This window comes from Parasteatoda tepidariorum, chromosome 3, assembly GCF_043381705.1.
Source record: "Parasteatoda tepidariorum isolate YZ-2023 chromosome 3, CAS_Ptep_4.0, whole genome shotgun sequence".
NCBI lineage: Eukaryota > Metazoa > Arthropoda > Arachnida > Araneae > Theridiidae > Parasteatoda > Parasteatoda tepidariorum.
Window position 1 is genome coordinate 39,857,889 of NC_092206.1, and position 12,965 is coordinate 39,870,853.

General features: G+C 28.4%; 1 protein-coding gene across 2 annotated transcripts in view; it reads left to right on the top strand.

Moving 5' to 3' along the window:
- LOC107456467 (kin of IRRE-like protein 1) overlaps window positions 1–12,965 on the top strand; it is a 226,162-nt gene that overhangs the window by 147,857 nt on the left and 65,340 nt on the right. For both annotated transcript variants that reach the window (XM_071178515.1, XM_071178516.1), the window contains exon 5: window positions 2,518–2,853. In XM_071178515.1, the coding sequence (XP_071034616.1) occupies window positions 2,518–2,853 (336 nt within the window). The remainder of the gene's footprint in view (window positions 1–2,517; window positions 2,854–12,965) is intronic.

Below are 12,965 nucleotides of genomic sequence, written 5' to 3' on the forward strand. Positions count from 1 at the left end.
ATTTTTGTGAAGAAAAGCATATATTTTTCAATTATAATATATCGTATCCTATCGATGTACTTTAAAGTAAAATGAAGTTGCTCCTGGCTATAAATTTTAAACTAAAAAATTTCTTTTACAAGATTCGTGACAACATCGATCTTTTCTAATTATCTTAGACAAAGCCAACTTAAGTACATAGTCTTGGTTAAAGTTTGAAGTGTAGGAGAAAAAGTGTCACCACGACTTCACTTTTTGAAGAGCACTGCTCTTGCACTTTCGTTACAGCTTTTGTTTTTAGATAAAAACATGACACTTCAATTTATGTAAGAGATTTCGTACAAAACTTTTCTTTTATTCTTATTTAGAACTCATGAATTTTTAGTTTTTTGTGAGAAACCTACGCAACATTGTAGCGACATAAACAAAATAATAACTAGTTACGCTAGCTTAACTCGAAGAATGAAGGGAACAGTGATTTAAGCTTTCTGAACTAATACATATTGATATTATTTTATGCTACGCTTACACAGGTACTTTCAAAAAACCAATTTATTTTAGAAAATACGTCTTTGTTTTTTTTATATTGCTCAAAATATCGAAAAATATCGGAAAACTAATTTTTTAATATTAAACAATATTTCAATTTCGGACATAAATTGCGATTTTAAGATTTGGAAAAAATCATTAGAGCAAGGTAATAAAAATCACTTTAAAATTCTTTCAATTAAGCTTAAGATGAGAGTTTTTAATTGAAAAAAAATTCTTCGTGTTATTTAATACTTATTTCCATAAAAAAATATTAGAAGTAAACAAAAAGTCAATTATTATTTATGCTTATAGCTTATAATATCTAAAATAAGTTCTGAAGTTTAATTTTAATTAGTGAGGGCAAGTGAAAATACGTGCGTTAGCCCATACGACAAAACTTAACCCCACATGAATTAATTAAAAGTATTCAAATATCAGTAAACGCTACATGCATGACAGTGCATGCATTACAGTATATAAGCAGCAGTAAAGTACATTAACCAAAACATAAGATGACGTTTTATATTTTGGGTTCATAATGGTAGTTTACATATACACATAGTTTACATTACAAATTGTAATATATTTCTTCGAAAAAAATAACGAAATTCGAAAAAAATAAAAATAGTTTGAAGCATGCTTGGAGTAAATTGTTTTTCAGATTAATTGCGTTAGTCATTTACAACAATACACAAATAAATGATTAAAATATGTTCCATAAAATAATATTATTATGCATGATATTATAATTTAGCTTTACATAACTTTGTACATGGATATTTTTTAAGTTCTCAAAATCTATTTTCCCCCTTTAATGTGACGTAATTAATTATGCACAGTGTCTTTTAAAAAGGCATTTATGAACTATTTTATAATCCGTTGTTGAAGAATTTACTAAATGGCTATCATAATTAATATTTTATTACATAATGGGAAAAAAGCTTAATCATGACATAAATACTATTCCCATCTTGTAGTCATTAGTGATAAGATCTCATAATTGCATAAGCAATAGAAAAATAGATTCAATATACGCAGCATTGCGCACTACGTAGCACTGTTAGAATTTTCATTCTAAAATTTTGGTAAAATAGTCGGTAGCAGTCTGTCCATCTAATTAAGTGTAAAATTTAGGGTAAAGACCATATTTCTTTACCGTTGCAGTTTTGAAACTGTTTACAATTACCATGGTTAAAGAACCATGAATGTAACACTAAATGGTTTTTAAATCATTTACAACGAGCATGGTTTCAAAATCGTAAAAAAAAGAGATTTAACTGGACATTGGAGGTAATTCAGCAGATTTATAGGGTTGCCATCTATCTGTGAAAGAGAATATTTTCTGATTGTCCTGAGTCACAAATTGGGGAGTGTAAGACACTGGAAACTCTTCATTTGTTAATGGTAAAAGACGAAATATCATGTGTTGCGTCAGGGCTGAGACTCGAGCCCCCATTCTACTGGTCATGAGATTGACATATTAAGCTCTCTATGCTATAATGCGTACCTAGATGCAAATAATTAAGTAGCTTTATTAGGTGGGTCTAGTTGGTGCGATAAAATTCTGGTTGTTTAACCGTATTAGGCAAAAACAGTTCATAAATAGTTTCTCACAGTTAAAAGTTCAAATACCATCTTATTTATGATTATTTGACATTTTTGTTTGAATGTGGTAAATTAACAGCTAAATAAATTTTTATTCAACCTTCTCTGTTAATATGAATATTTTAACAGTGTGCTTTTACTTACGAGGATCTAAAGCTGGGTGAACTCCAAGCTAGCTACCACTGAAGCTGAGCCCAATTAATTTTGATTAAAACTCTATGTTTTTTACCTCTGAACCATCTCGACTCATAATTGTAATAACTAACTCCATGTAAGATCAAAATAAAAGAAAAACAAAGCAGATAATAGAAGAGACAAAAGTGTACATAATATTTCAATTATTACTTTTTTACAAACAGTTCAAGAAATTTACATTTACTAATTCATGTTATCTTTTCACAGAGCTCCCAGAATTCCATTCGGTGGCGGGTGGACGAGCTGAGCTGCCATGCAATATAACACATTACTCCTCCGAGGATAAAGTATCTCTAGTTTTGTGGTATAAAGAAGATGCCAGAGCCCCCATTTACAGTGTCGATGCTAGGAATAGCCCACTTGAGAAAGCGAAGCACTTTCCGGGCACTACTTTAGGCTCAAGAGCCTACTTTGAAACTTTTTCAAAACCTACGGTTCTTAGGATAGAACCGATTCAAGAAAAAGACGCTGGAATATACAGGTGTAGAGTGGACTACAGATGGGCAAGGACTTTCACGCATAGCATGATTTTAAAAGTTATTGGTAAGTGGTAGAAGTGCTATTTCTTTTAAAATAGGGGAATGAAAATTAAATTAATAAAATCTTTAGATGAGAGAAGGGTCTAAAAAAATTATTTTTCATACCTTTCATATTAATTTTTATAAATAATTACATTTTCTACTTTCTATAAAATAATATAATTAATAGAGTTATAAATAAAAGGTCAATATATACACTTGTTTGAAACAAGTTTACACGTTCGTTCCATTTCTTATTTTTCACACTCCAACTTTATATTTTTCTATTCATCTTATTCATCAAATAAATTTAAACAAGTAAAAATACTATGAATAGACTCTATTTTTAAATTCTATTAACAACTTTCAAAGAGCTAACTATTTCTATAGATATAAAGCTGCCTTTCTTGCCAATTTATTCACACCAAATAGATAAAAAGCAGATAGTTTACATCTAATTTTTTTTCTGCAGCATTTGCAAAAACACATTTTTTATGTTTTATTTCTTTTTACGAAATAGTCGCTTTGTTTAACTTTTTTATTTTAAATTGAGAATGGAAATATCATTCACAAATTATTTCTTAAATACGCAGAATATCCTAAGATTTATCAAGGAAAGTATTTCAAAAATGAATGATTCCAAAAACCTACCTGTCTCGTAATTAGAGAAAAAAAAGAAATAACAATTTGTTGTCAATAATTTATAATGTATTGATATAATGTATTGATATAATGATTTTATTTTTAAAAATCAGGACCCTCTATTAAAGTTTAATGCCTAGTTAATTTTATTTTCCCTGTATTTTATTTTTTTTAAATTACTGACTAAACTTTATAAGTAATAAACATTTATGTCCTTTTTCCAAAAGTACCACAAACATTAAATTTAATGAGAATATAAGTTTTTTCTTAAAAGAGATTAATCTGCTATTATAACAGTAGAGAAATTGAATCATAAAATTTGCATTATTGAATTAATTTTAACTGTTTTTTCCAAAACTATTATGTTTTTTATTTATTAGATTACTATTAGGATGTGAACTAACACTGCAGCTAGTTTAAAGATACGGTACACTTGAACGTGTATCATAAATATAATGTTTGTTTTACAGGGCTAAGAATCTTATAAAAACTCTTCTTTTTCCATATAGTTTATACGCCTAAATAATGTTTGTCTTTAACATGCTTATTTCTAAACCAAAATGTTCTGAAAGCAGTCAAACAGAGTCATTATTTCACACATTAAAGTATTTTTAATAGTCTTATTATCTTAATTTAACAGTTAGTTTAATTTTTCATTATAATGGAGCAAACTATAACATGGACTCAAAGATACGCAACACTTCACCGTTTCATGCGTTACTTATCCTCGTTCTAATTAGAAATGCAGATAATATTTTTGTAGAATGAGTCTAACAATAAGTCTACTTCTTTACTGCATAGTTTATAAGTCTAAACAATGTTTGCACTTAGTATTCTTATTTAAAAAACAAATTTGCACACCTGAGAAATATACACACTGAATATAGGATGATTTATTTAAATTGATGCTTCGAATTTTTTTCCAATATTCAACACCTTCTCCTGACATTTTGCAAAAATATATATATAAAAAAAAAGAAAGCTAGACACACTATTTTTATAAGAATATGCTTCGATAATGCCAGTTTTCTTCGCCAAAAATGGTAGCATTTGTGAAACGAGACAGGCTTCGAAGTTTCAGCAAAGATCGATATACGTTTTGCATTTCCACGAAGTGCATATCCGAATTTTTCTACAAGTATTGGGTGAAAATTTTCTTTTTCCACGAATATGAGATGCAAATTTGAACAGTGACAAACTTTAACAGAGATGGATTTAAGATAACCATAGCAAAAAAATTGCATACGCTTGAAATATCTGAGCCGAGTTGAATCAAGAGTTCAAACATTCAGATTTTAGGAAGAAATTGGAAAGGCTGTTTGAGAAAAGAAAAATCTTCATTCGTTTTTCTTGACTTTTTTCAAATGTTAGGAGTCAATTTTCATTCTACTGACTGATGCATGTATGTGTAGATGCAGGATTTAGAGCCCTGCATCTGTAATGATTTACTGTATTGAAGCAACTACTACCCTTTATTCAAAAAATTAGAATTAGCGATAAAGTTTAAGGGAGAATTTTTATTAGCATTTCAATATGTAATAAATTGAATCATGATCTGTAAAGTATAAGTGAAAGTGTGTTTCGTACAAGAATTAAAGTTAGAGAATTTTTCAGGTGCATTGTAATGTAAAATTTTGAACTTATTTCCGAACTTATTAATAACGTTATTAGCTACTGTTGTAAATTGCAATTCTTGAAGTTAAATGTCACTTTTGTATTCGAGGAACACTATATATGCACTTCAGTCATGACTTAGAAAACAAAGGAATGTTATTTGAGTCATTGTTTATAATCGACAGCTAGTACACGAGAAATGTGGGAAACCAAACGTAGCATTCTATGTATTTAAGTAGGGCATTTATTGTTTCATAAACTGTAACAAGTATGGTTTTTGAAGAAGTTTTAGTATTCACTACAATCGCTGATTCAATGCATAATAATAGTCATAATTTCTTGAGAAATATATATTAAACATTGTCTTTTAGTACCATTTTCTAGGTATCAATAGTAATTAATAATCACAGATAATTATGATTGTGATAATTATAACAGATTATTTTGCATGATCTTTGTAGCGTAGCTACACTTACAATTACTAAATTCCAATTCACTATTATAAAAGGAATGTTGTGGACGGGATAGCATAGTTGGTAGGACGTTGAACTCATGTTTGTGAGAAAGGGAGTTCTAATCCTTCTGGCAGAAGACTCACAGTGTAGTAAATGGTGACTGGTAAAAGTTAAATTTGTGGGATCACAGAGTTCTCCTTGTTCGCAAAACAAATTATACATCTGTGGGTACTGGATTGTAGATTGATCGTTTTTCTGGTTTAGGTCAGAATTACGATCTGTGGACAAATAAATGGACGTATGAATGAGTACGTCTTATAAAACGGGTGTAGCGCATGGGTGTGGCGGAAGTCAAATTCTTGGCTATAGATAGTGCCACTGGAAAACAAGAACAATCACACACCCCAGTGTCTTAATGACCTACGACAACAATATAACACATGTTAATTCGATTCTAACCAGAGGTACCTTTAGATAGATGACGGTTGACCTTGTGGGTAGTTTCCGCCCACATTGGTAACTTAGGGACGTGATCTGAACACGCCTACCTCAACAGAGCTCTTATTTCTATGTAAGCAGTTGACTTGCTGTTTCTGACTGTGACACTGTTCTCCTCACGCTGTTGCAACTCTGTCTCGATAACACACGACGTGATCTGAACAAGCCTACCTCAGCAGAGCTCTTATTTCGATATAAGCATGCCTAATTTGACGGATGGAACACAGTGAGCAGTTGACTTGCTGTTTCTGACTGTGACACTGTTCTCCTCACGCTGTTGCAACTCTGTCTCGATAACACACAAGTACACATTCGACATTCGGATTTGTACTCATTCAACAGGTAATTGCAACACATGTGCGACTAAACTCACAACTGCGTTCTTAATACATGTAGCACGACCAGTACTCAAAACCCGACCTCTTGCGAAACAGCAAAGAATCAGCAAGTGGCATCCATTTATCGAATTCTATTATGAATAAAATTCTGATGGAGGAAAAAGTAATGTAGCTTAGTTACCACTGCATCTTTTAAATTTTGAGTCACTAGTATATAAGTCATGTTAACTCGATTCTATTCGGAGATACCTTTAGATAGATAATGCATGACATTGTCTTTAGCCTAGCCCCATAGCTTCAATTTCTATGCAATATTAGTATTATAATTTCTATGATATTATTGATATTCTTTATTAAAATTGCTTTCTAAGTGATTATTAGTATTTTTCCAGCGTGTTGTTGGTATTATTTTCTTTTTCTTTTTAATCATGTTTCAAACAGTTTTAGAAATCAATACTAATACAAATACTCAAAATTAACTCATTTTTGTTCTCAACAAGTACAATGAAATTTAGATTTATTGAAGGAAATACAATATTTTTTCTCTATTTATGATACATAATGGTAAGCCAAAAAGTAACTTAATGATTAAGCAAGAGTCGTACAATGAGTGAGTGACATTTACTACTTTCATAAATAAAATAAAGGCTCAAGATTAAATGCAATATCCCACCAACTAAGCAATTACGTGCATCCTACTGAGAGTGTTAAATTATAACTTTGACTTCGAGAAAATTTGAAGCAAGTACCTAAATTTAATGAAACGTTGATATATCATTCCCATCTTGATTTATACTTTCTCCTAAGCTGGCGAAAATTAAACATTCTACATTAGGTAAGTTGAAGGCGCACCATGCTTCATTTTTCGCTATGCAATAAATCAGTCTCCTAAACCGATCTGAAAGCCTGAGGTAATAAATAAATTCTTTTAACACCGACTTTGGAACTTTTATTGGCGAGGAAATCGAACTAAAAACTGGTATAAAATTCTTTTGCGCCAATTAAATCCATCAGTGCTCGCCAGCATGTGGCTGTTAAACATATTCAATAAATAAGTGTGGTGATAAAATTTATTTTAAATAAAAAAAAATTGAAATAATGCATTATTCTTACAATTAAAGATTTAGTTTATCACAAATCTGCTATTTAAAACATTAAAAGTGCAATCAATCTTACTTTCAGACACTATTTAATACTTTTTTGAGCTTCATTTAAGATATTAAGGGGAGTGAGTACCTCCCCTTACCAAGTGATATACCAAGGATGCTAAAATTGACATTAATCGATGTACCTTTTCTCAGCATCTAAACAAGATATTGCTTCAGTGCTTCTTCGCAGAATATATACCTATACATTTTTACACTTTGATAACTGTAAATAAATATCTTGAGCACAATTTTTTTTTCTTTTTTCATCAATCAATCATTTCATCATCATTTCAATCATTTCAATCTTTTTTCAAAATTTAGACCAGAAAGCTTTTACTTTTTCTAAAAGTTTTCTCATTTTTTTGAGAACATCTTTCATAACTCAGAAAGTACTCCTGTTAACGCTAAAACATTATCAGAGCTTACAACTGAGAGTGGTAACTCAAAGCGATATCAGAAATAGTTTCTTAGAAAAGGAATATTGAAAAAGGTCAGTTTTAGCATTAGTGATATATTCCATACCGTATCTCCTCAATTGTTTTATGAAAAAAATATTAACAATTTAAGTTGAAATTCGAAGTATCCAAATTATATTTAATAGCAAGGAATTATTTGTAAAATATCATACATTTATAATGAATTTCCTGGAATTCAGTAGAAAACACTAAATCAAACATAGAAGTCAATTAATATGAATAAGAAATTTGACACCTTAAACAAATTCTTATATTTTACAAAAGAAAATAAATAAGTAAATAATTGATTCACTCGAATCAACTTTAAAAGCGCAATAAATATTTTCAAGCACTATTTAAAAAATATTAGTGCTTAATTTAAAGCATTTGTATTTTAAGCACTGGTATTGTAAAAAATAGTTAAAATCTAAGTAGAATGTTGAAGTAACCAAATTATATTTAGTAGCAAAAAACTAAGAAAAATTTCTGATTCTTGTTCAATAAATATCATGATATTTCAACAAGAAAAGCTAAATAAAAACAAATAAACATTATGCACCAAATTAAAACTAATAAAAAAATTATCACAGCTAGCAAAATATTACTTTTTTATCAAAAAATAATCGCTGCACTGTAATTAATTTTATCCATGCAGACTATCAGACAAAAATAAATTAAGAATATAAAATTACACATATAGATATAAGAAACACACACCAAGGAATATATTCAGCAGTTTCTGAAATGCAATATGCAATTTTATCTTTTTTTTTTAACTATTCAGTTTATCAAATCGTTCTAATTAATTTTAAAAGATTTTTAAATTTCATTATTTGAAAAATTTAATTATAGCTTCCACCTCTCAAAATTTGATTAAAATTGAAGGAATTAGCATTTTTTCAATAGGAATTTACTCAAGGAAGTTACTCAAGGAATGGCATGGATAAAAATCAAGTTTCATATGCAATCAAAGGGGATAAGTCTTTGAAGGCGCAACAGGTTGGTCATAGATTTCGAAGAACTCGCAATATCACAAATGCCTTAGTGTAATACTAGATTGCATAATTAAATCATTCAGAATAATATATAAAGAGTTCCGTGGTAATTAAAATCTCTATTTCATTTAAATTTAAATTTCACGATCTGCATACATTTTAAATTCAAAACTAATAAAACACATGCTTTGCTTTTTTCTTCTCTTTTGCAAGCTAAATAATTTAAACAAAATTATTTTTCCTTTCAATAAACTAAGAAAGAAAAATTAAAATATCGAGAGCAATGTTTGCAAAATAAAAACTTTTTATTTTCATTTTAAGACATTCATTACTCTTTGCTACATCTTATCTATTACGAAAATTTAAATCACACAATAAATAAAGCGAAAAAAGTACAAATTAAGAAATTCTGAATTCTAGACAGACCCCATTAGTAAACATGACAGTATAAGATTAGCCGAAAATTCAAACACACTTCCTCGTACGTTTTGCATAAGTAATTGCTATCGAGCGGTGCTGCCTGATTTACTTTTGATGAAAAAATGTGATTAGAATCAAGTATATTATATATTAAAACAGGAAGCAGGAAAAATTTAGTTAAATATTTTTTTTCTGTTTTTCTCTGTAAGAAAAAAAATCTAAGAAAAAAAAATGGCGAGTGATTATTCAATTTTCTAATGTAGTTCTTCGGAACTCTAAAAAACAATCAGTTCCAAGAAAGTTTCTCTTTTTTTTTCTTGCTTTGGTATCGGAGTAAAAAATCGCCATTTGTCTGGTTAATTTTCACTCTTTTCTCAAGAGAATAAAAGATTTTCCCGAGGATTTATGTATTTTTCGTGAATAAAAGATCGTAATTTAGATTTTTCTTCTCTAACAAAAAAACAATGTTCAAAGGATTTTGTCTTCTATTATAAAAACATAAATCTTGATTTGTTCTGCCTTATTTTTCATTTAAAATCGCCATTTGCTATGTCATAAGAAATCAAGTTTACTAAAAAAAGTTAATTCTTGCATTTCAATATGTTTTTTCTTAAATTTTAATACGGTTTATTATTTAAACTCTCTATTCAATTTTATGTAATATATTTTTATTTTACTTTTTTTTAATTTAAGATTCTTGTGACGGATAATCTTCAATTTTTCATTTGTAGATTTTTGATCTATTTATTAATAATTTAGACATTTTATTCCGGAAATCTTTGAAGCTGTAAAACCATTTCTTTTATGTAATAAACAGCATGAAAAAAATTAAGACATTAATGTCAACGATAATTTTACACAATATATATTTATTTTAATTTAGTCGTTTTTGGTCAGAAATGAAGTTGTCAAACCAATTTTTAATGTAATAAAATAGCATGAAAAAAGTTACGACATTAATACCAATGAAATATTTACAGAAGAGCATAACATGAATTTTGAAATATTGCAAACTTTGAACTAGAATGCAAAATTAAAATAAAAAAATAAAATAAATACAATTCGCAAAAAAACTTACAAAACCTAACTAACATGATTTTATCAATACATTGTAACTGTCTGGATTTCTGGTTTTTATCTCTGGTAATCAAGATGCAAAACGCTACTTAATCGTGACGATTACATAGAGATTTTTTGAACTTGGTGTCAGTTTTTGATTGAAGGCAAAAGGAAAAGAAAACAACTTGTTTTTTTTAATTTTCAAAGTCAACAGGAAACTGAAAGTAAATCATAATGTCCAGTTTATTTTAATGACCAGCTTTTGAAAAAAATCGTAAAAAAACAATTTTAGCCAAAATAATAATAACACTAACAATAAAAAGAAAAATAACTACTAACTAAGGAAACAGCGAAGACAATTACAAAGTTAAAGGGAGAAAATTATTGCAAGATATTTTATCTAAGTTCAAATTGACCCCATTGTAGTATTCCAATAATTAACTGCAGAAATTATCTGGCATGACTTCAAGTTCAAAACAACACTAAGTATAATAAAGTACAATATAATCCCCCTTCTAATTTTATAGCCTTTAACCAAAACTTCACCTTTCTAGTTAAACTATTTCTTATTTTTCAGTAATTAAATAAATTAAGTATCAGCATTTGTAAAACTTGTTTTCGTAGTTTTAATTGTAAATTAATTATAATTAGTACCCCAACCAGTCACTAAGAAAAACATGACTAATTGATTATTAAAAAGAAAATTATTGAATAAAATGTTTACACTTCCTTTTAGATTTAGAACGAATAGTATTTTAACTCATATATATGTCAAAATTATAAACAAAGACTATTTATTCAATCACATATATCAGTACATAATGTAAAACAAGAAAATTATCTATATCATTGTTGTGATTGTGAAAAATATTAAAAAATATGCATTTTTCTGTTATTAGAAATATTGCTAATTTAACATAAGATAAATTAAAATGAAATGTTGCGAAAGATAATACGCTGTTTCAGAAAAAAATGAAAATAACATTTTAAGATAGTTTGAAAACATACTAAACTGTTACATTTACTACATATTATATGTGAAAGAGTGATAAGAGCAATTCATTAAATAAAATCATTTTATATTAATCTCCCAACTCGCTTTAAAGAAAACAAAGCATTACATCAAAATAATGGGTATTTTTCTTTCAATAGCCTAAAAACAAACTTTGCTAAATCAATGAAAAACTACTATACATCAATGTAGCTTTAAATTGCATTATCTCAAGACCAGATATGAAGTTCCAAATAGTCCATTCAGCAATTACCCTGTATCAAACACAATGTCTACAAATCTTCACTCATTCTACATCACATAAAATGTCATTACCCCTATCTATAAACTTCAGGATTGGGCTCAATGCAATGAACCCCGTTGAGACAATAAAGTCCCTCTTGTGATGTTATTAAATCCTTCAATAAGCGTGTATTAGTACCAGAAGAGTCGAGATCGAGCTCTCTTATCTTAGAATGAACACAATGTGATGGTTCGGTAGAACTGTTCGAACCTTCCTGGCTGATATGCTTTGAACCGTAAACGTCTAAACTGTCGGTAAAGTTAGATTTTCTCATACAATTATTTTGGCGTGTTTCATCGATTGTCTTTCAAATTAAGGGCCTTGGATGGCAGGAAGAAATGGTTATTTTCCGCTTCATAAACAAAACTAGTTTAATTAAGATCTTTAAAACAAGTTTATCAATAAAAGGATCGTGATAGTTTTAACTATTTTAGGATAGGCAAAATGAAATATGTTAATAAAATTGAATAAAAGCTTAGAGAGATAAATGTTTGCATTTGGGATAGTAACTTTCATAAATAGTTAAAACACTTTCCAACCTGGAGATTTTGTAATTATAATTTAATGACTTTTCATACAATTAAACTGAAGTTATTTTCCACTTCATAAACATAACTAGTTTAGATCTGTAAAACAAGTTTATCGATAAAATATTTGTGATAATTTAAGCTATTTAGGGATATTGTTTATTAAATAAGACTGGGAGAGTAATAAATGTTTATTTTAGGGCGTCTACTTTCACTAATATTTAAAGAATTTCTTTACCGGAAGTTTCTTGCTTCTGTTTCTTAATTAAAGGGTTTAAAAAAATCGAAGTCATTTTTTCACTTTATAAGCAAATATGTTTTACTGTATAGATATTTAAATTTTAATTCTTTAAGAATATTTAAGATCAAAAGTAAGAATAAAATAAGACAATAATCACATAACGATAATGTCATTGTTTAAGGAGCAAGATAAGCAGTTATAAATAGTAAAAAAAATCATACTGGAATGCTGTTCTAAATATTAAATAATAAGTATAAAACAATAAAACCAAGATGAATAAAATCGAAGTTGCTCTGCAATTAAAAAACAAATTCAGTTTGATTAAACTCCCATGAACATGCTTATCTGAAGAAAAAAAATGCGATGCTTTTGACAAAGAAAAAGTTAATAATATAAAGCAATATCGTGTAATATATATATATATATACTGTAGAAATTATCTGGAAGTTT